At 25.7% G+C, this 25196-nt stretch overlaps 1 protein-coding gene across 3 annotated transcripts; it reads left to right on the forward strand.

Annotated features, from left to right (window-relative positions):
* Positions 1 to 32: 32 nt before the first annotated feature.
* Positions 33 to 18640, forward strand: LOC132921110 (TRPL translocation defect protein 14-like). Of its 3 annotated transcripts, none has more exons than XM_060983949.1 (11): positions 33 to 721; positions 14503 to 14570; positions 14632 to 14669; positions 15230 to 15267; positions 15857 to 15985; positions 16934 to 17070; positions 17132 to 17272; positions 17344 to 17536; positions 17605 to 17812; positions 17869 to 18101; positions 18175 to 18640. In XM_060983949.1, exons 1-10 carry the CDS (start codon positions 676 to 678, stop codon positions 18077 to 18079), a joined length of 1209 nt encoding a protein of 402 aa, XP_060839932.1. In that variant the 5' UTR covers positions 33 to 675; the 3' UTR covers positions 18080 to 18101; positions 18175 to 18640. The 3 variants fall into 3 exon arrangements, with proteins under 3 accessions (XP_060839932.1, XP_060839931.1, XP_060839933.1); XM_060983948.1 differs by having other exon boundaries at positions 34 to 721; positions 17869 to 18050; XM_060983950.1 differs by lacking the exons at positions 33 to 721; positions 15230 to 15267 and having other exon boundaries at positions 17869 to 18050.
* The last annotated feature ends 6556 nt before the right edge of the window (positions 18641 to 25196 follow it).

The following is a 25196-nucleotide window of genomic DNA, read 5'->3' on the forward strand; positions in this document are numbered from 1 at the left end:
GAACGACGGCGGCCAATGATAACAAAATAATCGACGAGAGTAAGTTAGTAGGCAGGCCACCACTCAGCACCACTGCCACTCAGCCGCAAGGCAGCACCCGTGAAACCGTATTCGAGTGTGGTCGTCGTCGTTAATTTCGTCGTCTAGCCCCCGTACACGCTTACACCGCGCACGCGGTCACACTCGTCAGTTGGCTGTAGCCAGGACGCGCAACGTTCGCACGCGTGCGCTAGTCCGGTCGCGGTTTTTGCTGTGAAAATAATAATTTTTTTTTAGCTTTTCGTTTTTACTCCCTCTCTTTTTCTCGCCGTTTTGTAGTTCCCGCAATCACGCGACTGCAACAATCACAATCATAATAATAATTTACGAACTGCGAATAATAATAACAACAAACAATTGCTGCGCGCAATGAGTTCCGTCGGGAAACCGTCCGAGCAGTCGTTTTATTTACACCGCCGGCGTGCCGCCTCCATCATCGCGCGAACGGTTTCCTTCGAGTTAGGACACAACGAGTGAACGATACTGTCGTCGCCACCACCACCACCACCACCACCAACAACAACAACAAAAGTCACATGGTTCTCACGCCACTACCGCCGTCGTCAAGCAGCAGTTAACACTTAACACGCGGTCCAGTGTCATCCGTTTCCTATTGTCTTCACAAAAATATTCACGATGGATGGCAAAATCAAGAAACTCTACAAAATCGTATTGACCGGCGGTAAGAACGAATCCCCACACATGTATCGTAGGTATTATAAGTATATAAACTGTAGTTAGGTATTGTGTTTAACTGATTTCGTCTTATGGCTCATAGGAATTATTATCGTGATATTAGTATATTTCGTTAGGGGATTGTCTTCACTCCCTTCAGGTTTCCAAATTGTGGAGCGCTTTTTTTTAAAAAATTGATTAGACGTGGTCTGGAGATATTGGCAAAATTTCATTATGTTTCCAATCATTATTCATCAGTCGTTTGAGATTGAGAACCTACCCCGACGAGGATGGTTAGGGACAAATACAATGACAGGAGTCTGTGTAAATAAAATCATGGTTTCTCAAAGTTCACAATGATAAACTGACCGTTTTGTACACATCTTCAGAAAATGCGCGAACACCCCGTGGCTCATGCTTATCGGTATCGCAGTAAGTATCGCCGCTGATTCTCAGGGTGGGGAAGAAAAATTAAATAACCGTCTCGCCTACTTCCCACCATCGTCCACATTGCGTACGTCGTTTTCGCACATACAGCGTTTTCTTGTCTGGGCTGTCTGTTAATAAATCAAATCGATTTTGTCGGTTAAACTCCAACTATAACTAATACAAACACTTGATAATAATATAGTATAGGTATACATAAACAATAAACATGTACTCATGGGTTGGGTTGGGTCTACTAAAACCGTTTGTTATTCAATTCTGGCGCCGAGTATTTTCGCATAATATATTTTTATTAAATAGTGTTATGTTCTCGCCCTCTTAATATTCGCGAAAATCGTATGGTCCGTTTAAATCTGATTTGGCGATTCATAAATGAGGAGGCGTACTAATTTCATGTTATTATACCCAATATATCTCTACGTACATACAACGTGCATACATACAATTATAATTATATAATATTGTTGTTTGGTCAACACTATAATTTAGTGATTTCCGTATTTACACCATACTCTATAGTAGGTGCCTGAAAATACCTAGACGTTAATTTAATTCAATGATATTTTTCATTTGATAAAAATGTATAGGTATTTTTACTTGTTGTAGTTATATATTACATTAAACATGTAGTCTTAAATAATAATAATACAGGTACCTTTTCCTCAACTAATGATGTCATACATCGGTGCGATACCATAATATTATAGATATAATAATACATTATGTTGAGTAAGTGGGATTCGCTGTAAAAGTGACATCGTAAACAGATTTTGTGTATTGGGATAAGGTCATTTTATTATTACTCATTATCTATCATTAACCGCACTAGTGAACTGCAATCATTCACTCGATCAACTTGTAATAGATATGACTAATTATTTTGGTTCTTATATTTTATGTTCTGGGGTAGTCGGGTAGAATACTAAAATATTTCCTTACTTATTGTTTGTGTACACATATAATTATAGTAGAATAGTATTATTAGTTAATAGTAATAAGAAATAGCTAATTCTTTATTATACCTATATGGTTATCTAATATTGTATTTCAAAATTGAACGTTAAATGAATTATAATTATATGAGTCTCAAGTCTCAACTCTACCACTCCACTTCTAATCAATCTAAACTTGAAAAGCTTATGAACTATATCAACCATAATATAATGTAAATATGTAAATTTTATATTCGATGTTTACTGTTTAAAAATTATATAATATATAGCTAATATAAATATATAATGTATTTAAAAGAAAAGTTTGTTCAGAATATAAATAAACAATTTATACCTAGGAATATCAGAAATAAAAACACGGAAAAGAAATGGGATAATGTTTTAATTTATTCAATTTTAAATAAGTAATCCAAAACTATTAGTCAATTGATGTAAATTAAATATTGATTAATATTTATTTTGTTTACTTATATAATGATTAATATTATTTAAAAATTCTTACACTATTATTATCGGACACTTACAAACAAAAATTTCGTAAACCAGTGTTGCCGAATTTACATATTTTTGTGCTGGGTCACCTTGGTCTTGTAACACTTTTTTAGCTTTGTCTATTCCCAACTTAAATCATTATAAATTATTCTTGGCCGATTTAAAAATTACTATTACAATTTGGATTTTCTAGTTTGATGTGTTTAAACTCCGATTAGTTTTCTAACATTATACAATATTTAATTTTTCGATCGAGTTTTATTGAATGTGTTATGATGTTAATATTATGTTATCTTTTTTACAGATTAATTTTGCTATATTTATTACCTTACCTTCTGCTACCCATCTATGATCTATATAATGGGGAATTCTGTACTTTAACCTATTATCTAGACTCGAGCATTATTACCGCATAATAAATTAGAACTATGTCTGAATTTTTTCACCTGTGATTAGTTAGTCAGACTTTTTTCCCTAAAAAATTAAATAACACTTTTATTTATTTTTTCTGACTTTTCCAACCATTACAATTGTAGGTAGTTCAAAGTCTAATTAAAATTATACAGTGTATTTTTATTTTTTACGTGTAAATTATAGTTATTAATAAATAAATAGCTATCAGCATTTGGAAAAATAAAATTGATTTTGTTGTTGGCAGATTCTTTGTAATAAATAAAGGATAGTAATTTTTTCAATTTTTAAAAATTTCATTTTGTGGAACTACACGTACAATTATATAAAACAAATGTACATACTTACCAAGAAAAACGCAGCGTGTCAAATGGTATATAGTTTTTTTTTTTTTGATGTAATAGGTATTATATAATTTAAAGGTCATAAATTGGTAGGTTTTTTCCTAAATCTTACTCTATTATAAATTACGATACACAGAAAAAAAATTAAACTGACAGGTACTCAGTGATGTACCCGGTATATGGTAACATACATTTAACGAATTTATTAGGTTAGATTATCTCAAGGTTAACTTAAAATTTATTTCGTTTTTTTAGGGTTTTATTTTTAGTTTACTAAAAACCAGGTGTAGGTAGTAGGTAGATACTATATTACTATAGATACCTACATTGTTCATTGTATGTGTTATCCAAAAACGCTTTTTTGTACAGTCTTGATTTTCATGTTTTTTTTACTCTTTAATAGTTGTAGGTATAGGTTTTATCTCAATTCTTATAATATGTATTATGTATACGTGTATTTGTTTTTTTGCCGGGTAATTCAAGTATTCTGAAAAAAGGTATCATTATATATTTCATAATAATATTACAATATTAGGTGTGAGTGGTGTGACGAATATTAGAGGCAAAAAGACAAAAATTAAATTTTTGATTTTTTTCTTCATCATTCAAATTAGTAATATTTACTTTTTAGATCAGTTGCATAGAAATATCCAATATATATTTTATTTTTTTTGTTTACCTATATTTCATTAACTTTTAATATTATCGTTCACAAATCTTTATCTTATTAGTTATTACGTATAAATATTGTGTAGTTATTTAGTAGTAAATACTGTATATGTTTATAAATATTTTAGGTAGGGTAATCGTATTTTAAAGTTTTTTCGTAAAGTTAATATTGGAAAACGGGAAATCATGGTGATCCTTTCTGTATGACAGTGTTTGTTGTTTCTTAAATTTATAAGTTATATACTTACTTGTAGTTATGCAAAATATTATTAAGTATAAAACATTAACAATAAAAAATGTTAATTACAAATTAAAAACAGTATCGACAATTGTAATGAATCAATATATTGACAACTTTATCTTATTAATCAAATGCTCGTAAGTCTTAATTTCACGGAAGATTCTTACATTTTGGTATGAAATACAAAAAAATATATTTAATCCATGATAAAATTTAAAGGTTTATTAATATCATAAATAGTTAGTAAGTAGATTAGTTAACCTTTAGCATGAATTATTAGATTATAATAAAACTATTAGATGAGAAGGTATGCAAATAAATGGGTAATCGGTCAAAAAATGTCCTGTCTTCTGTGTGTTCAATTGCGATAAAGACATATTATTCGTGTATAATCCTGACTTATTATCAGATAAACAGACAACATTGATTTGTATAAAAATTCGTATACATTTATAAACTATGAATTATTTGTTATAATTGATGTCTAGTGTCTAAAGTTATTTGAAATATCATAAATTCATAAATATTTTACTTCACTGAATTCAGTTAAAAATTATTATTATTATACAAATATTAACTGATTACTGATATATTTATAATATTATTTTGGTAAAAGCCTGTATAAAAGACGAGATAAAAGGTGTTTCTTTTATAAATAATGTTTGGTAATTATTACCTCAAATTAAGTGATTTAATTTTGTTTTCTTAAAAAGTAATTAAAAATATTGGTCGTGAATTTTAATTTATGCTTGGTATTTTTATTAAAAAGATTAAAATAATATTTTATGTTATATTATTATAACTGCTAAATCAATATTTATTTCGATATTGACGTACAATAGAATAAATAGATTACATAAGGAATTTTAAATTTAAATACTAGTTAATGCAAGAAAGTTTTTCTCATAGAAATCTAGTATCTAATAAATATTTAAATGAAAACTATCTATTTTAGTTTTTTAATTGTTAATCAAAAATATTTTTCACGAGGACTTAGAACTTTTCGCTATGTCGATATTATATGTTTAAAATGTTCACTAAGCATGATAACATTTTTTAAATATTTATATTAGTTTTTTGTAATCTATACCACGAACCTATATTTATTAATTTGTGATATACATGTTATTTGCATTTAGATTAATATTTTTCTAAATATTTTAATAATTTCATTGCGTATAATGCTAACAAACATAAATTTTTGAATGACAATTTAATAAGTAATATACTAATAGGTAACTATAATACTGTATTTTTGGTTTAATCATTCAATTTAATCAAAATGTGAACTAGAAATGTCTATGAAATGTATATTGTTATATGTGTTTTTATATTTTTATATTGTTAGAAGAACAACTTCTGTCAGTATGAGGAGCTTTGTTTAATTTTACCTTTATTTAATAAAATTGAAAATGTTATGAATTTTTTATCACTAAATATAATTTTCAAATTTTTGATTTTAAAGTTGTTAACATTTAAATTTAAATGCTTCTAAAGAAAAATGTGTATTTTCGATATCTTTATTTTACTAAATCATTTTACTTATTTTAGTTTAATATTCAGTAGAATCTTCTGAATTTTAACAAAACAACTTAAATCGTTGAATTTTTTTTAATATTCAGTTACGCTTATAAAAGTGTAAAGTAGCTTTACGCTAAACTTAATTTTTTTTTTATTCTTGCAATATCAATTTATGAGGGAACCTTAGATTAATGTTTGTTGAAGATTTTTAAACTAAATTTAATCGAGATCAACCGAAAATTACTTATAAAAAATTAGAAATTTAAAGTATTTTTAAATAGCATTAAAAGAGCTGAAATATTAAAAAAATATATAAAATATATTATACATAAAAAACTATTGTAATTTTTTTATTATTATTATTATTTTATTAAAAAGAATATATAATAACAAGTATTCTGTAAATATTTTGGTTTATCTACCTTCTACTCGTATAAGCAAAGCTTGAGTTGAAGGTAGAGTTATTTTTTTAGAATCTACACTATATACATTTACTATGTAGAAATATAGACGATATAAAAAAATAGTTTAAGATTTATTTATATGGTACTTTTCGGTTATATTAACCGGCGGCGGCGGTCGGGAATTACGGATTCTGTTACCTACTTTGTGCTGTACTTCTATTATATTATATTTTTGATACCAAAAAAATAATTTATTTTAATAAAATATGAATAGAAAAAAAATAGAAAATATGTTTATGAAAATAAAATAAAAATCTTTTTTTAAGGTGGCATGATTTAACGATGTCTAATTATTTTTGATACTTATATTTGCTTATAGCACTTACCTATAATTATTTATAATAATTAAGAATATTATTACTATTATTTTGTTATATTTTTATCATACAACACAGAGTACGATAACGGAATCCGTATTTCCCAATCCGTTAGAGTACGATAACCGAAAAGTACCATTTATATTAATATTATTATTTACTCTAGGATGTTTCTTAAAATAATTATTTAGATAATTGAAATATGTTGGTCTTAAATAATCAACAGATTTCTGACATTTACCTTTTTTTGTATAATTTACATTTAAATCATATCTTAAAGATTCACGTTTACTTATATATGCATAATACATAAAGGATATAGAATATTTTTTTTATAGTAAACTAAGAGGAAGTACACAGTACACATAGTTCTTTATAATTATCCTTAGTAGGTTTGAATCGACCTGTTTTATTAAGGCTGATACGAACAACACTATTTTGTAATGAAATAAGTGGTCTTAGAGTTTTTTCCAAGGCACTACCGCCACTACCCCATATTGCTATGCCATATAGTGAAATAAACTGATAAAGTGATGTTTAAATAATTTTCATTATATTTGAGGAGAAAATTTTGTTCTAATAAAATAGTTTATTTTTCAAAGGCGTATATTGATATTTAGACATGTAGTACATGAAACCTCCATTTCAAATTACAATCTAAAATCATACCTAAATATCTAATTTTTGTTACCTTCTTAATTTTTAAATAATTTGACTATCAGGAAAATATATGTGTAAATAAAATAAAAAAAAATATTATAAATATTTGGTGAAAATGCGTGAAGGGGATGATGATTATTCGTTTTTTGAATTACAAAAAAAAATATCTTTCTTATCAAAAATTGGTGTTATATATATTATGTTATTTTGTTATATTATATGTTTATTGTTGTATATATTATTTCAGTCTTCGCCACAATTGCAATGTACAAACAAATTTCGATTTAAAACCAGAAATTACGCTTCATATTGACAATTTTTTCTGTTGTACATGTCTTCGGTCACAAAATTAAAAAAAATAATTACTAAATGTAACACTGGAATATTATTTGAAATTTGAACATCGATTATCATTTTATCAATATATATTATATAATTAATTACAATGTATCAAAAACACCAGAACAATCAATATGTTTAAAAATGTACTTAAATATCAGTAATTAGGTATATCTTGAAATACCGGCATTTTTTAAATATTTATTTATTTTCAAAAAAAAAAAACAACAAAATAGTACATTAATTTTTATGTATATTGTATATTATAAATATCTTCAGCCTTAAGTATTACATTGTTATCAAATTAAATAATTTATTAAAACTTTACACATTTAACATTGTTAAAACAATATTTTGCGAAAAAAAAATTTATTGTATTGTATTTTAGTTACTTACCTGATATTATAAAAAAAGAAATGGATTAATTAATAATGGTTTTCGTCGTTAAACAATGTATTTTTAAAAGTTAAATATGAAAAAGTGAAAAATATGTGTATAATAATAATTATACTACTACTAAAATGGTTAGGGTTACTTTAATTGTCTTGTATACTGTATAGGTTGTACAGGTTGTACCTAGGATAAAAAAAAGAAAATTTTATTAAATAAGTAAAAATATGTTTTAAATCATTATATAGATATTAATTTTAATGCCAGTGTTGAAAGTTGTTGATTAAACTTCTTAAATTAAACTGTATTAAAAGTATCCCCTTTATATAATTTTGGAAAAGAATAGTGAAACTAATGAGATATACAATAATACATTTTAATAAGAATTTAATACAATCTTATATTTTTATCCCACTGTCAACATAAAAGTTGGAAATCATGTGTTTGAGATGTTATTTTATATGTCGTGATTCGTGATAAATACTTATTTAGATATAAAACCGAGGAAAACCTCGTTATACATTCTTAATTAGACGTCTGAAATATCCAATATTTGTTCAGCATTTGACGTTTTCTGCTATGTAACTCACATATACCCTATTAGCTTTTCATACTCAATTTATTTACTAGTGTATGGTCTTCAATACTGTTTTAGACATTTAAAAGAAATGATATTGTATTGTTTTTGTATAAAAAATAACTCGATAATATTAAAGTATAATAATTTTTAGTTTTTACATTAACATAATTAAAAAATCGGAGAATCCGTGTTATAGAATCTCCTGTATACTATATGCCCATTATAACAACTTACAAGAAACTATAAAATCTCATTTTTAAGCCTTTTGACCGACAAACAAAAATTTTATCATAAAAAATAAAAAAAGAATAAAATGCTAAATTTTTATAAATAGTTCGACAACAGGCAATATTTTGAGTTATATCATATCTAGAGAAATAAATCTTAAATATTTTATGAAAAATTCAAGTTTAGTTATTTCTGTTTGATCACAACAAAATTGATTTTATTGATTCATTATTTCATATTTGACATCATTGGTTTCGATAACTACAAAAATTGATATTTCCGTTATCTTGCCGTTTTTTATGTTATTTCCAATTATTAAAAAAAAAATGTAGTAGTAAAATTCTATAATTTTAACTCCCAAAAGTACTATTTAGTTCAAATTTAAATATTAAAAATCACCAAAAATGTTGAAGATTAAATATTGATGAACATTTTCGGTTCCAAAACGGTGATGTCAGACTCAAAAATATATCATAGTTGTTCTTACATTTTCCTCGCTCTGCCGAGAATCTTAAATATACGTTAATTTTTTATACCAGTTTGGTCTTCTTCTCTAATTAACAACTATAAAATAATTTGAATTATTGTGAAATTATGTAGTTATTAATAAATACATAACTTTATTTTATACCTATTAATTGCAATGTATAAACTATAAAATGTGCATCTTTAAAATACGGTTTGTGTACTGTAGGCCACATTATATTTAAATTTAAAGTTAAATATCTATAAATAATATATCGTATTATAAATATTAATTTACAATATTATGATTATAGTAATGTATTACTATAATAATAATATATTAATATACCTTTATTTGATTTACATATGTTAAACTGAATTTTTTCTTCAGTAATATTGTTTCATAAAATGTCTTTACATATGCATATCAACTAAATAACATTTAACAATTGTCTAACTACAAAGAAGAAAAAAAGTTATTTCTAATAAATAATTAATTGTTCCAATAACGAGTATAACAAAAACAATATGATGTTAGATATAGGTATAAGGTACTTGGTAACCTACATACAATATAACTCAAGGAATTCAGTTTTATAATTAATTACCAATCTATCAAAAAAAAAAAAAAACCAAGTTATAATAATAAGCGAGGTCAGTGCTCTTCATTATAATTTCTAGCAACATAATAATCATTACACATTTTGGTTTGCCTAGCTGAAACGCCGCAAATTAGGTTTAAAATTAATGACTGCTCATAATACCTATGTACTATATGTATACAACATACACGTAGTTAAATGATTATATTAGAAAAATATGTTTTAGTATCACGTATTTATTAAAGTAATTTTGAATACAATCATTTTTGTATCTTTCGTTATATTATTAATATATTAGATACCTACGTATAAAAATTAAAAATCATAAAAATTATCAGTAGTTAATAGTTATTACTTATTAAACTTGAAATTGTAATACCTATGTGCTTTAATAGTATGTATATGATAACTATAGTCTATTGGTTATTATTGTAAACATAATATATGAATAATGTTAATATGGAATAAACTAATAATATACTTTTTTACCGAGAAAAGACCCATCGGCCACATAGGACATTAGATATGCATACGTAAACAGGTTTACTTATAATACATTTTAATTTGATTGTTAAATTTTAGATTGTAGGCTGGAAATGGTGATGAATTTAATGATGTTGGTGATTGACTGAGGGTGGTTGTAATATCATATAGTTTTTTTACTACTCTAAAATTAATTCGTTATATACTTTTATACATGTACATAATATACAATAATAATATTATTGTCCACTCTTTTTTGTTAGTCATACTAGTCACTGATAAATATTCATTTTTTAAATGTGTGTATTTTTATTTCAACAAGTGTTTATTTTTGGTAGTATGTTATAGTTTTATCATTTAAATGTCTGTACAAATAAAATAATATAATGGTAGCTTATGGTAGTTCTCTTTATACGTTATTTACATTTTAATAACTGATATAAAATCAACCCATATTGTTAATATCTCTATTGGATAAATATCTACTTAATAAATTATATTTTGTAATGAATCAAATTTTACATTTGGAACAAATATTTAAAAAGTATGTTGTAAAAACATATGAACAATTAACACGACATTGAATATTGAAAGAATACTCATACACTCTGAACAAGTTAGTACATACCTACGTTTAATACTTAGTACTGGTAGGTTGAGCGACTATTAAAGTAATTTATATGGTAATTACTAATTAGACATTTGTGACCGTGTGTATCTATGTCATACTAATAAATAATAATTAATAATCTAATCACATCATCTTGTAGTGAATTTTTTACTAGTATAAAATATAATATGTTTTGTTCAAGTCAACAATTATTTTTGCAAATAAACCAATATTATTTGGTATAATATTTAAATTAGGACTGTGGTTTTTTAGTATCTAACTACCTGCCTAAAATAATTATATTGATTCCATTTTTACTGTAATAATGGTTTATTTATTATTATCTTCGTTGCAATTTAGTATATAAAAAATATCTTGAGTTCAGGTATACATTTTTTTATCGGTTTTACATTTTATGTATAATTAATCTATCGTATAGTAAAGTTATCTGTTCGCGCGTTTTTTAAAAATGCAATGTAATAATTATTGTTGTTTTTCATTTTTAAGTTTAAAATAATGTAGTTTGATTAAACTATGCCCGATAGTTTCGTTTGAAAAAAATACGTCTACATTCAATATTATATTACATAATAGTTATAATTAAATTTAAACACGTCACACATGGTCTACTAATTTGAATCTGTTTTGTGCTTTTTTATATTATACTTAATTAATAGTTATATCACTTTTTAATTCTAATAATAATATTATTATTATGAATTGAAGTTTATGATGTTATATTAGGTAATTCTTTTATCAAACAACACTTATTATTTCAAAATGTATTAACGTTTTTTAAAATATTTTTTTTTCATAATTTACAGTCGTAATAAAATTACATTTTTTTTTAAGTTTTTACTTTTTTGATTGACAACATTTTATATTATGAAGTAGAATATTTTTCTGAGTATTTCGATATATAAAAATCGAAACTCCGATGAGTAGTTTAATTAAAGTTTAAATTTTAGGTGCGTGGAGTGGGAATACCTCTCCAAACGTTGATTTACTACTTTGCTCACCTAAACTTTAAATATTTATAACTCATAAACTACTCATCTGAATTATGATTTTTATGGTGTCGAAATACTCATAGAAATATTTTGCTTCAGAATACGAAATTAAAAATGTATACTGTCATTCAAACAGGTAAACAATTTACAAAATTTAAATATAATTTTTTTCAATTAATGTTATTTTATATTGTTTAGAAATTATATAAAATAAATATTTTCAAGAAAGTTCATATATTTGGAAATAATGAGTGTTATTCGATAAAAGAGTCACTTGTATATAAATATACATAGGGTCAATACATCCATTGAATACGAAACAAATTATTTATTACCTTCAAGTGCAATAATTTTACATTTTACAATTTAAGGCATACTTAAAAATATAAATTATATAACTATTTTAATTTAAACCTATATTTCTATCATTACGATAATAATTATTAAACTTACTTAAGTACCCATACTATTATTTAATTAGAATCTTATTGGTGAATTTATTATAAACTTAAATAAAACAATCTAACTATTACTTAGTTTTTTTATTTATAGTACATTTTAGTAAAACATATAGTCACAAAAAAATTAAATGATTATATAAATCATATGAATATCGTTATGTTATACATTTTCGTTTTTTTACGAATTAGCATATAGTTTATTTGGGACGCCTATTAATTAATATAATTTTAAATAAATCACATTTCCTATAAGGCTGCGATCTAAAGGTTATTAATGTGATATTTATATTGATATGAATATTCAATTTATCTATCAAAATAAAGATTATATTGTAACTTAAATTTATTGAATTAATACTTAAATAAAGCGTTCATTTGTTTTAAAAATTAAAGTTTTAGTTTAAAAATAGTAGGTACTTGGTATACCTAATCATACTTAGTCTAACTAAGAATATCTGAGTCATGCAAAATGTATAATTTAAGTAATTTGGTTTTTTTATTATTTATGGGCGATTGCAGTTGATGTTGATTTTCAGATATCGCTATTAAATTATCGTCTTAGCGTGATTAATTAAATTGTATTACATTACGTATACATTTATTCGTAGATTAGTATTGAATGATTTTTTTTTTAAAACTATCAACAACATGCATTCATTATAGTTATTCTTTACGAAAGTTAACTAATTCAATAGTTAAATAAATGTATATAACACTACATTTTTCATAAACATCATTAACTATAAAATATTTCATCTAATAAAATATCATCAACGTTTAGCAATGTAGCATTTGTGTAAAAGTTGTACCTAATGTACTTTATAGTTATATTTTGTAAAAACAATTGGTGCTTCATTGGTTATCTAATTAATATTTTAAACTTTAAGTAAAAGTTTTTGATTAAATATTTTAAATTATATTACCTAACCTACAAATAAACAAAAACAATTGTCTACCTATCTAAATATAATAATACGTTTCGTTATTAATAATTGTGCATGTCACAACTTTATACAGCATTATATGTTATATTAAATATTTAAATTTTGAACTGATGGGCTTCATGATTATTGTATATTTGTGTTTAATATATTTCAAGGTTTATCGTAAATTATTTTCGTAGTTATTTCACAAAGGTTATTTAATGGTAAATATACTGAAGTTGTAACCATACTGGCTAAAAAATACATTTGTATAATTTTCATGATCATAGATTTATGATCATGATTCATGAATGATGATTATGCGTGTTCTTCGTAATTCATATATTCGAATATTTCCGTAAATTATTTGTATTACTTATTTTTCTAACGTACACGAATGACCAAAAATACCACTGTATAATGCCATCTTTATATAATGTTTATCGTCTATGTATATTAAAAAAAATTAAAATTAATGTTTTTCTCTATAAAAACTTTTACAATTACTTTTTTTTATTGGTATAATATAATTATATTTAGTTCCCAATGTTAATATCTAATGAATATGTCAATATAATAGTGACCTATATTGTTTAGTTTTATTCGGTTGCTTTTAGTTTAATGATAACTTTGATAGATTTACAGTAAAATTATATGTTAATGAATATTTTGTAGTCTCCTTGAATAAGTAATATAAACATACGTATTCAATATATACATACCGATGAACCGTGAATATTTTAGTATACGTAACAAAGAATAAAGATATTTTATTTTAAAACTCGTATTTTTGTTTTTGGGCCACTAATACGTTACTTAATTAAATTATACTCTTAAACTTTAAAATATATATTGATTATAGTATTGCTTGCTGTCGATAAGAAGAATGTTATTCTATGATAACTTAATTTGTACTTCGTGCATGTGATGTACCGAAACTCAATATGTTTTTACTAAAATTTCACTAACATAATCCATTTTGTTATCTATAATTAGAATCATCCATACAATCTACTAGTAATTGATTACAAATATTAAAATATTTGATAAATAATATAATTAATTACTATTAAAACTAATATACCTACTTTATTCTATTCAAATATAAATGTTTGCATTTTTAATTCACTTTTTAATTTTTATAAATATATAATACCTATATAATTTATTAAATTTAGGCCCTTGTGGTGGCAAGACAACGGGACAGTCACGATTATGTACATTCTTTGAGAATTTAGGATGGAAGGTAAAAGTTAAAATAATTATTTCCATTGTTAAAATATCTTGTTGAATTTTTATTTTTTTAGGTTTATAGAGTTCCAGAGGCTGCCAATGTTTTATTAAGGTAATCTATCATTTTTTTTTTAAATTACAATATTATTTTTTTTTTAATTTTAATAATAAATTTACATTAAAATTCTAAATATAAGATATATAAAAACAAATTTAAGTCCCATGTATGCTTATTGAAGTTTTTACTTTTATTTTATTGCATAATCCATTTATTTAAATATTTGATTGTATTATTTTTTTCCATAGTTTTTGATATTTTGCTGACCTTACCATATAGGATTTTTTTAAGGCAAGGCGACCTTGAACAAGTTATCTTTTTAATCCAAAATTGGCTATAAGAATTAATTTATAGGATTCCTATAATTATTTTTATATGACGATAAATTATTTTAAATTTTGTTTCATAAAAATATTGTGTTAACACTTAACTTAAGGGGTATCATTTAAAAAAAAGTATTCACCAGTATTGTATTATGAATTATTATTTATTTATAATGCAACAATAAAACCTGAAAATTTGTTAGGTTTAAAAATGTTGATAGTTTTAATTAGTAATTAGACAGTAAATCAATATTTAGTGTATACCTTTTAATTTTTTTTTTTTTTTCACAGTGGTGGTATCAAATTTTCGGAATTAAGTGACGATGAAGGTAATACATTTCGAAATAATATATGACCATTTATCTGTCTTAGTCACGCTATACGTGAGTTTCAATTATATCCTTAAAATGTGAGGATAAAAACGTTATTTTTTTGGCTAACCATCAAATTCAGTCATAATAGTATGTTTTTTTCACCGAGCATGACTGTTTTTTTTCGCCCTATTGCTTATTATGCCGTATACGTCATATTTCGTCTGTTTTTAAATTGTTATTCTTATACAGCAATAAAATTAACACACCTCCTTTATCGTGACCATGAATTATTTAGCAATCCCTAAGCTGCATTTCAATCTAGCTTAGTAGGTCATAATAAATTTTCAATGTGATATAATATATTTCTATTATAATCGCATAGTATTTGTATTATATTCCCTTTGAAATAGTATTACGTTACGTTTTACGGTTCGTATAATAATATTGATTTTAAAAGCCTCACAAATCATCAAGTTATGAAGGGGGAATTTTTACGGATGGAATGATGAGCCTATGCGGCTAAGCTTGATGCTATTTAGACATGTCATGTCCTTGGAAATTATTATCATTAACCTCATAATATTATTTTTGTTTTCTGTTACAGCCCATAAATTTCAAGAGAACCTTCTTAGATGTATGTTACAAATAGAAAACACGTTTTTTGAACTGGGCGAATCATGCGACCAAGACTGTCTAATCATTTGTGACAGAGGTGCTATGGATGCTGCCGCGTGTAATAAAAAAATTTTTATTTGATATTATAAATATAAATTTAAGTATAAATAAAAAACGAAAAATGGTGTTGGCGACAAGAAGTATAGTTATTATAATAAAACGAAACAGATAAGAATTAACCGATTAAAAAAACTGAAAAAAAATTTAATAGCCAAATAATATTTTACTTGATATAAACATTTTTTTTTCTTCAATACATTAAATGTGACGATTCTATATTAAAATAGTGCACGTGTTATTAATATTTAAAAAAATATAAAACATGTACATGTGTGGTTTACTATTGTTTACATTATGGTATTGTTAACTAAATTGTTGTTGATATAATATTCTGTTTAGTTTATAACATCTGGTTCAGCCTTTTCGTATTTCTCAATGGTTATTTAATATTTTAAATTTTGAGTGGAAGGAAGAAATTAATTTCAACTATTTTTATAATGATCAGTGATCACTGTTCAACAACATTGTAGTTTAATGAAATCATTAAAGGTTCTATAGATGATAATTTTTAGTATTTGTAATTGAAATTTATTTTATATCTGACCACTAAAATAGTAGACCCCCTTCTACTAAATTTTTATCAATTATTGATAGATAATTATTTTTATTTAAAATTAGTTCATAACAAAATTTGACATTGAATTATTGATAGTGTTCTTGTTAAAAATATTATAACATTGGTTATAATAAATAAAAGAGTAGACATAAATAAATATTTATACACTTGAAGTAATATATATATATATATTTGGTTGTGTTTAATTAGTAATATTTAAGTAGATATTAGTAAAGCTAGAGGTAATAGAAGTAATTAGAAAATCTAGTAGATCGAAAAATATGTCATTATTAATACCTAAAAAAATCAAAACACTACTTCTTTACTCAACATACAAATGTTTAGATTAAACAATATTGAACAGTTCACCATTTATTTTTATTTTTATAGATATACCTAGTAATAAATGGGATCTGATAATGAAAGAAAATGGTTTGAACATGGTTGACTTGAGAGACAATCGTTACAATCAAATAATTCACATGGTTTCTGCTGCATGCGGGGCTGAAGACTTTTATACAACTGAGGTAAACATGTCATAAATTCTTCCATTGTATTTAACATTATTTAATTTAACATCTATCTTAGGATCATACGAGTAGGAGAGAGGATGTTTCTCTTGCTAAAAGTCTAGATGTCAAAGCTTCAGCATCATGGATCGGGCATCCATACTTTGATGTCATTGATAATTCGTCAGATTTTGAAAATAAAATTTGCAGAATGATAGCTGTAATTACTAACATTAAAACTAATTGTTTGTCTTATAAATATTTATATTTTTTTTTATTACTATTTTATAGGCTGTTTGTCAGAAATTGGGCCTAGACACTGGTGATAGATTAGCAACTAACTCGAAAAAACGTAAATGGTTAGTGAAATATCTACCCAATGATCAGTTGTTTCCTCCATTTCAAGATTTTGATGTTGTACATAATTACTTGCAGACATATACTAAAAATATGCAAGCTCGTTTACGAAAACGAGGACAAAAAGGTTCTTTATCTGTTTTTACTTAGGTACATGATGTCACTGACCGTGACTTAAATTTTGCTTGTTTATAGGCCATTGGAATTATACACATACGATTCGCAGGCCTAGAGTTCGTGGTCAAGTAATAGAAGTGAAAACGCAGCTCAGTCACAGAGACTATGTGAATCTGTTGTCACAAAAAGATGAAACCCACTATCCAATTTATAAAAAAAGGCGATGTTTTATACACTACAATCAGTATTTCCAGCTGGACATTTATTGTAAACCTTGTCATAAAAGGTATGTGACTAACAACTTTAAAAATCAAGTAAATTAACATTTCAATCTGGTTTTAGGTGTGAAGGGTTAGTGTTACTTGAGACGTATTCTGCTCTTGAGGACCAAGAGCTGCTTGATCGTTTACCAAAATTCCTAGATATTGAATCTGAGGTCACTGGTAACGCAGCTTATTCCATGTTTAACTTGTCACTTGTTGAAGATTGGGACAAGTCAAAAAATTTTTGTCACTACTTGAAAGGTAATTTTAATTTACCTAGTGGTTTTTAGGAGTAATATTTAGTTATTGTAGGTATGTGAAATTAGGCTAGAATTAGATTTTTATTTAAGATATAGTTGTAGCAACTTTTGTACATTTTTTTTAGGGCCAGATGAAGATCTGAGTGTAGGTGATCATAAAACCAACCAAGTTAGTTACATTCATACAAACGGAAAACTAAGGAAATAGTGACTTTGCTTTTACATTTTTAATATAGTATTACAATTTTGTTTTTAGATGTTTATCATTGTATAATATTCATTTTTTTTTTACGTTTTGTTAAGTAGTATACAAAATTGTTATCAATAGATTGTTAAGTTACTAATCTAGGTACTTTATGTAGTTTGTAACATAAACTACTCATACTTACGTTTATGCATTATTTTTCTTTATATTTGCTATTGTTTTTTTCTTTATTATTATAATTCTTTTTTTTTTTTTTTTTGCAACCAGTACATTATATTACATTATACTGTAGGTAGTAAGTTATTTATTTATTATTTTTTAGATATATCTTATAATATTATTATAAGAAACTATTTTTAAAATATATCTAAAACACAAACTGCTTATTATTTGGATTTCCTGCAAATGCTGATTAATTTCAATTGAAGAACGATATAAGGTATACTTGCAATATTTGCACTCGAACGTCATGAAATGCTAATGGTTTAAACTTACTTTAATTGCTAATGACTAACGATGTCTACAAATTTGACACCTGTTAAAGTTTTCCTACGAAAGTATTATTTCACACAGTCAAAAATAGGTACCCGCACTCTTTTTTTGAATGTGGTTAGCGTGGCTTTTATGATTGTATAACATTCTAACACATCTTGTTGGAACAACGCCAAGCCCATTTTCCGTTTTGTTTTGGCAATCTATTCAAAACTTATTTTATTTTAAACAACACGGCGCGACGACTACAGTCGGTATTGCTAATCGTCTTCTTTCAAAATTAATAATACCTCATTAATTTTTGTTATGCGTATGTTGTTGAGCTCGACGGAATATTTATTTTTATATTCAAAGCCAGTTTTTAAACGCTTAAGATCCGACGTAGATTTTCTTTTTGTATTTGTTAGAAAAATAATAATAAATAATAACGGCACACGTATTCGCGTATATCATTTCAACGAGTTGAAATTCGCTATAGTAGCTATTAGAATCATAAAAATAAAAAAATCTTATTTCTACATCACAATACCTATCCCAACAAGGCGAAAACCTCTGAAACTCCATGCATCAGTATTTCGGAGTGAAAACATAAAGATAAACGTTGACTATTATTTTTTGAATTTGTTTCAGTCCTTTATACCGCAGACGTAAACACGAATAATTTAGATAACGCGTATGTTATTATACCAATACAAGTGTCAAGTATTATGAGTTGACACCATTATAATATTATAAGGTTCGCGTGTATTACCTAAAGCCAATTAAAAAAAATTGTGTGATCACTTGTGCGTAGAACCACACACACCGCGTCAACCATCATGCTTACACTAAGTACGTTATTAATTATTTTATTACTTTATAAGCTACGATTTGTTTTTACCACTTCAAATCGTGTTTCGAAGAGAAATTACGACTGGAAAAATATGAACACTAACTATTAACCAGTTATGGAAAGTAAAAGTCAAGTTAAAACGTTACTTTAAAAGTAAACTAGTTGGTTTTAATTCATAACATTCTGATATACCAAATTGAATTGAATGCATGAAATTATCTAATCTAACACAGAAAACAAAAATTGCAAAATAGTTATTTTTGTAATCACTGAAAAAATCCCTATCTTCTATAACAACTAACAAGGCTATAAAAACATTATATAGGTACTAATTATTTTGATAAGATTTTTTAAATTAAAAAAAAAATAAAACTTTAAACTTTTATTTCAACTTTCAAAAGTCAACTTATATTCTAATTTCATAAGTTCTTAGTTGAATACATGATTAGCCTTCGTAGCTACGCCTTGTACATTGTTTAGTACCTAGACGGTTTTGGAGTTTGAGTGCCTTTCGACGATAAGTAGGTAAATTAGGTATTTGAATGGTATTATAGATGTTGACTAGACTATGAATGTTCTATACTAATACAACGATTAATAAATAATACATACTAGGTATTAAACCTATGTATAGGTATTTACTTTTACTTAGGAACCATATACCAATTTCCATATTATCACCAAACTTTTGGATGTAGTGCATGAGACACTTACGCTATGCCAGGACGGCAGGATCATATATTACGTGATATCGATCGAACTATATTATTCTATAAGTGTATTATGTAAACAAATAATCAATTATGATTAGAAATTCAAACTCAATATATTAAATTATTGAAATATAGGAAAAAAATTGCAAATATCCATTGCGGCAATCGTCGGCGTTTTAATAATTTTTATGGCCAATGGACACTAGGTTAATACTGCAGGTATTTGTAGGTATCAGTGGCGTGATTAGGCTTTACAAGGCAAAAAAAAAAAAAAATACAAATAGGTTCAAATTGTTTATGAATTTTTATGAACTCCGACCCCTCAAAAAATATATTAATGTTTTTTTTGTGATAGCAAAAAATTTCATAAAATTAAACAAAAACAACTAAAATAAATTTAATATTAATTATAATTTATATAATAAATATAGATACACGTTTACATTAAATGTATGATATTATAGTGTCATAATGCCATTACATAAAAAATATATATTATGAAATAATCTTTAACATAATTGTTTCTTTCTAGCTTTTGTTGTATTTTTTCCATAAATATGGCAATCATTTCCTCAAAATTCACATTCCAAGCGTTTCTCGTTCAATTGAAACTAATACTGAGCCGAAGTCGCACAGGCACTCGCACTCGTTAATCTCAACATTTTATCTATATAGGTATTATTATTCAGTATTATAATTTATAGAATCATTAGAATATAGTGAAAACCATAAATTCGGATAATTGCGGTAGCATTAAATTACAAAAATAAAAAATAAAAAACAATCATAACATAATTAAAATGAAAAAGTAATTAATTTACAATAGTATTAGGTCTTAGGTGTTAAAGTTGTTTTTACCAATTATATTTTCGATATGATAACTGATTGGCCACTTGTGCACTCTTGGTCCCGTGACTATTTTATACCAATGCCGTACGTGCAGGTTAAATAATGAAATAGTATATAATCATACCAGTCATATTATAATGTCAAAATAGGAACGAGATTTGTACGTTTGTTTTTTTTTTTACATGCTTCGTGGCCAATAATTATTGATCTAGTCTATTTATTAAACACGAATACACGATTGATTATATTATTATGAATACGCATAATTGGTAGCGAAAATAGATACAGACTAGGTAGGTAGGTAGGTAGGTACCAATAGTACCTACTTACCCGTACGGATTGTACCTATAAATTTATATATTATATTGTATATCGTCGTGCGGCCTAAATAAAATAAACAACCTACAATATAGGCAAATAGGAAATCTACAATTAATATACCTGTATATATATATATATATATGATTCCTAGTTTCAAGTTAACGATTGGCCACTTTATAATATTGTTGTACTTTGTGTTCAATCAAACGAGTTTTTAATTAGGCATTTAACCATGTAGCTCGTCGCACGCGTTTGAAATTTGATCCCTGACAACTGCAACACAACGTAAAATCATTTCGATAACCCTATTATACAGGTACATTATATCTACCTATACCTACCTACTTAATAAGTCATAACTCATAACATTAGGTAACCTAACCGTGGCGGCGATAATCTATTGGTTAGACATTTTGAAATAGCTATACTCGTCTATTATATATAGGCGTATGCCGTATAGGTATATCATATTATTATAGTTTATATTCACATTACCTCCTTTACATGGTCACTATTAGATTTAAAACCGTATGATCAATATTCAATAATATTTTTTTACTCATCGATAGCGCGATTTAATATTATAAAAATGAAATTATAATCAACGTACACAGCAATGTCAGTAAACTACAATATTATATTATTATGTCAAGTCATGTTTTTTTGTACATATTTAACATTGGCACCTCCTATTTGCTCGAAAATACGATAACAATAATTCGTGTTTTAAATGCATTCAGAAATTTAGTGCACTGCCGAGTGCGATGTACATTCTATAGTTTCGACTTTTCATATATACCTACCTACTGCATTAGGTATTCAATTATTGTATTTTTTAAACAAAAAAAAATACCGAATGAAAATCAAAACAATCATGTTACTATTTTGCGTCAATTATTATTATTGTTGTTGTTCGATTAGCATTGTTTTATTAATTATATACAATATTCATTATTTAAATTTAGCTTTTATACAGATACCTGTTGGCTATTGTGTACATAAGTACAACTATACTTAGTACTCATAATTTTCACGAGTATGATAATTTGCCATATACATAGGTAGGTAGCTTATAAAAAAAATTATGGTATATATTTAACATAAAGAACAAAATTATTAACAAACCGATTATTGTTTATCCGAGTATTATTATTGGAATAATTAAAAAATAATTACCCTTTTACTTAATACGAACTTGCTTACTGTTAACAAATTACCTAGCACTACTATAATTCATTAATATATCACATGAAACATAGAATAATAATTATGTGCATATTATTTCTCATATGACTGCAGTTTATGTGCATAATGAATATTATACAGCACTTATTAGCGCTTAAAATGTTATTGTTTTAATTTGATTTTAATTTAGTTAAAATATAAACACGTTTAAAAGTTAAATTTAATTATTTATCTTGATAAAATATTATTCCTCTCGTCTATAGATGTGACGTTTAGTGTATATTAACTGTAATATGTAGCTGAGACCTAATGGGTACCTATATTTTGTATTGTAATAACATTGACGTAATAAAAATAATGTATTTATAATTATGTACATAATATTGCTAATTTATATATTTATAGAATTATAATAATAGATATTTAGTAACATTTTACAGATTATACAAAAGTTTTATGTAATCTGTAGTAATATTCTAATTATTATTATTTTTTTCAAAAATATATAATCTAAAATCCTTGTCCTAGTCTCTTGGGCACACGCCACACGCGATGATAATATTATGTGTTGGTTGAATAAAACAGTGAAACTACACGTTAGAATAATCCGCACAGCGGTGATGACATTATTGCTAACAATACTAACCAGCTACTATGTTTATCTAATACAATATTTTTAAAACGATTTTAACGAAATAAATCTTCTTTGCTATGTATTCAGTCAAGTTGTGTGCTGTTTTAATTGTATTGTTCAGAATGGCGAGATACTCTGCCGAATCAGCACAATATATTTTTCTCTTGCGTTTTACGCGCTATTACGCGCTACGATGCGCTGTTGTTGAATGAAAACCATGAATTAAACATTAATAACTATTATACTAACCTACTTGCGTCATGTATAATACTAACGTCTCGCATTACTGCCATGTGTTAAGAGTATAAAGCGCTTAATCCACGATATGTATTAATACAATTTATTATAGCAGGTATGCTTACTACTTTGCAGCGAGTCATTTTTTACGCCTATTAAAATAACGAGTGGTTATGCGGTAAACGGTAAACGTTCCGATTTGCATTACAAATTATACCATTTACCTATATCGGCTATATTACATGTTTTTTTTCTTAAAAATTTAATTATTTACCCATTCCATTTCAATCATGTATAAGTAGGTAATTAAATCTACGATCTACCTCATAATAAGCAACCAGAAATGTTCGGAAATGGTATCGAATCACGTGCGGGGCACGTTGATTTTAATTTAAAAAACGTAGAATAATAAATACCATTATATATGTGTACCATGGAATATGATGTAATAATGTGTAGGACTTATAGGTATAAGTAATATAGTATTGATTTTATATAATATGTTATAAAATCAATGGTAGTATAGGTAGACAAATATACAACACTTATAGCGTATATGGTACCTACATTAATTATCGGTTTGCATAAATTAAATAAGGTCGACCTTGTCTCGAAATGTTAACGTAAATATTCGTTTACGAACTGTGCTGCAGCACCAAACGTCAGTTCAAAATAATAACATAATAATATTATCTAAGCGTTTGTTAATAATTAAACTGTGTTCCAAGAGAAGTCCAGTTTGACGTGTGATTGGCAATTAATATTATACTGAAAAATACTCTCGTCGATAAATTTATTAATTATTTACTGTATAGTTTGTATACTTATACATAGTTGTATATAGGTACTTAAAATTTATCAGAAATCAGGTATGAGTAAGTAATTTGCTAAACCGCGAATGCCTAAAATTTAATAAACCTATATTAGTCGATAATATGATACGTATAATGTATAAACCAAGTGATATTGTATACGTATAATTATTATGCTTCAGAAATCTTTATGCCTTTAATGTCTATGTATAATAATAAAAATAATATATAGGTAATATACCTACAAATGCACAATTTAAAGAGACATAATATTATGTTCTAATAAGTTCAAGTTCAACTGAGCGTTAAAGAATATTGGCCGATTGTATGTATTATTTTATATTCATAATTATTTGTTATTAGTGTTATTACCTATACGATGATTATTATGTTTGTTTCTCATAGGACTGAAAAATATGATTTTTCACAGTGACGCCAAAGTCTGAGCCTACCTACAGTGGATAAATATTATATTGAACTGCAGTAGACATATACGTATTAATATACTATATTGAATAGCGATTATTTTAATAGTAAACATTCATTATCATTATTTAGAAAAGTATTAACGTTTTTGAATATTTTTTGAAAGATTGTGAAGTAACATAACAAATTTTTCTTTTTTCTTAAATCATCGGTTAATTTTTTTTATTTTAACATTTCAAGCACTTTAACCACTATTGTTTTACATTTGATTTTCATACATAAAAATGCAGAGAACAACTTTGTATTTTGAATTTTGAAGTTAGAAGTACATATTGTAATTAAAAAACAAAATACAGCAATCATTTTTTTTTTTAAACCACATATACAAAATAAAATTAAAATTAAAATAAAATAATATAAAATTCTTAGACTATAGGTGTG

This window comes from Rhopalosiphum padi, chromosome 2 (assembly GCF_020882245.1).
Source record: "Rhopalosiphum padi isolate XX-2018 chromosome 2, ASM2088224v1, whole genome shotgun sequence".
In the NCBI taxonomy this organism is placed as follows: Eukaryota; Metazoa; Arthropoda; class Insecta; order Hemiptera; family Aphididae; genus Rhopalosiphum; species Rhopalosiphum padi.

Bases quoted from the DNA above. Each gene is read 5' to 3' on its own strand.
- LOC132921110 (XM_060983948.1), top strand. From the start codon at position 676: ATGGATGGCAAAATCAAGAAACTCTACAAAATCGTATTGACCGGCG. The intron at 14,670-15,229 runs GTAATCTATCAT...TTTTTTTCACAG, and splicing joins GCTGCCAATGTTTTATTAAG to TGGTGGTATCAAATTTTCGG. The intron at 17,071-17,131 runs GTAAACATGTCA...CATCTATCTTAG, and splicing joins AAGACTTTTATACAACTGAG to GATCATACGAGTAGGAGAGA.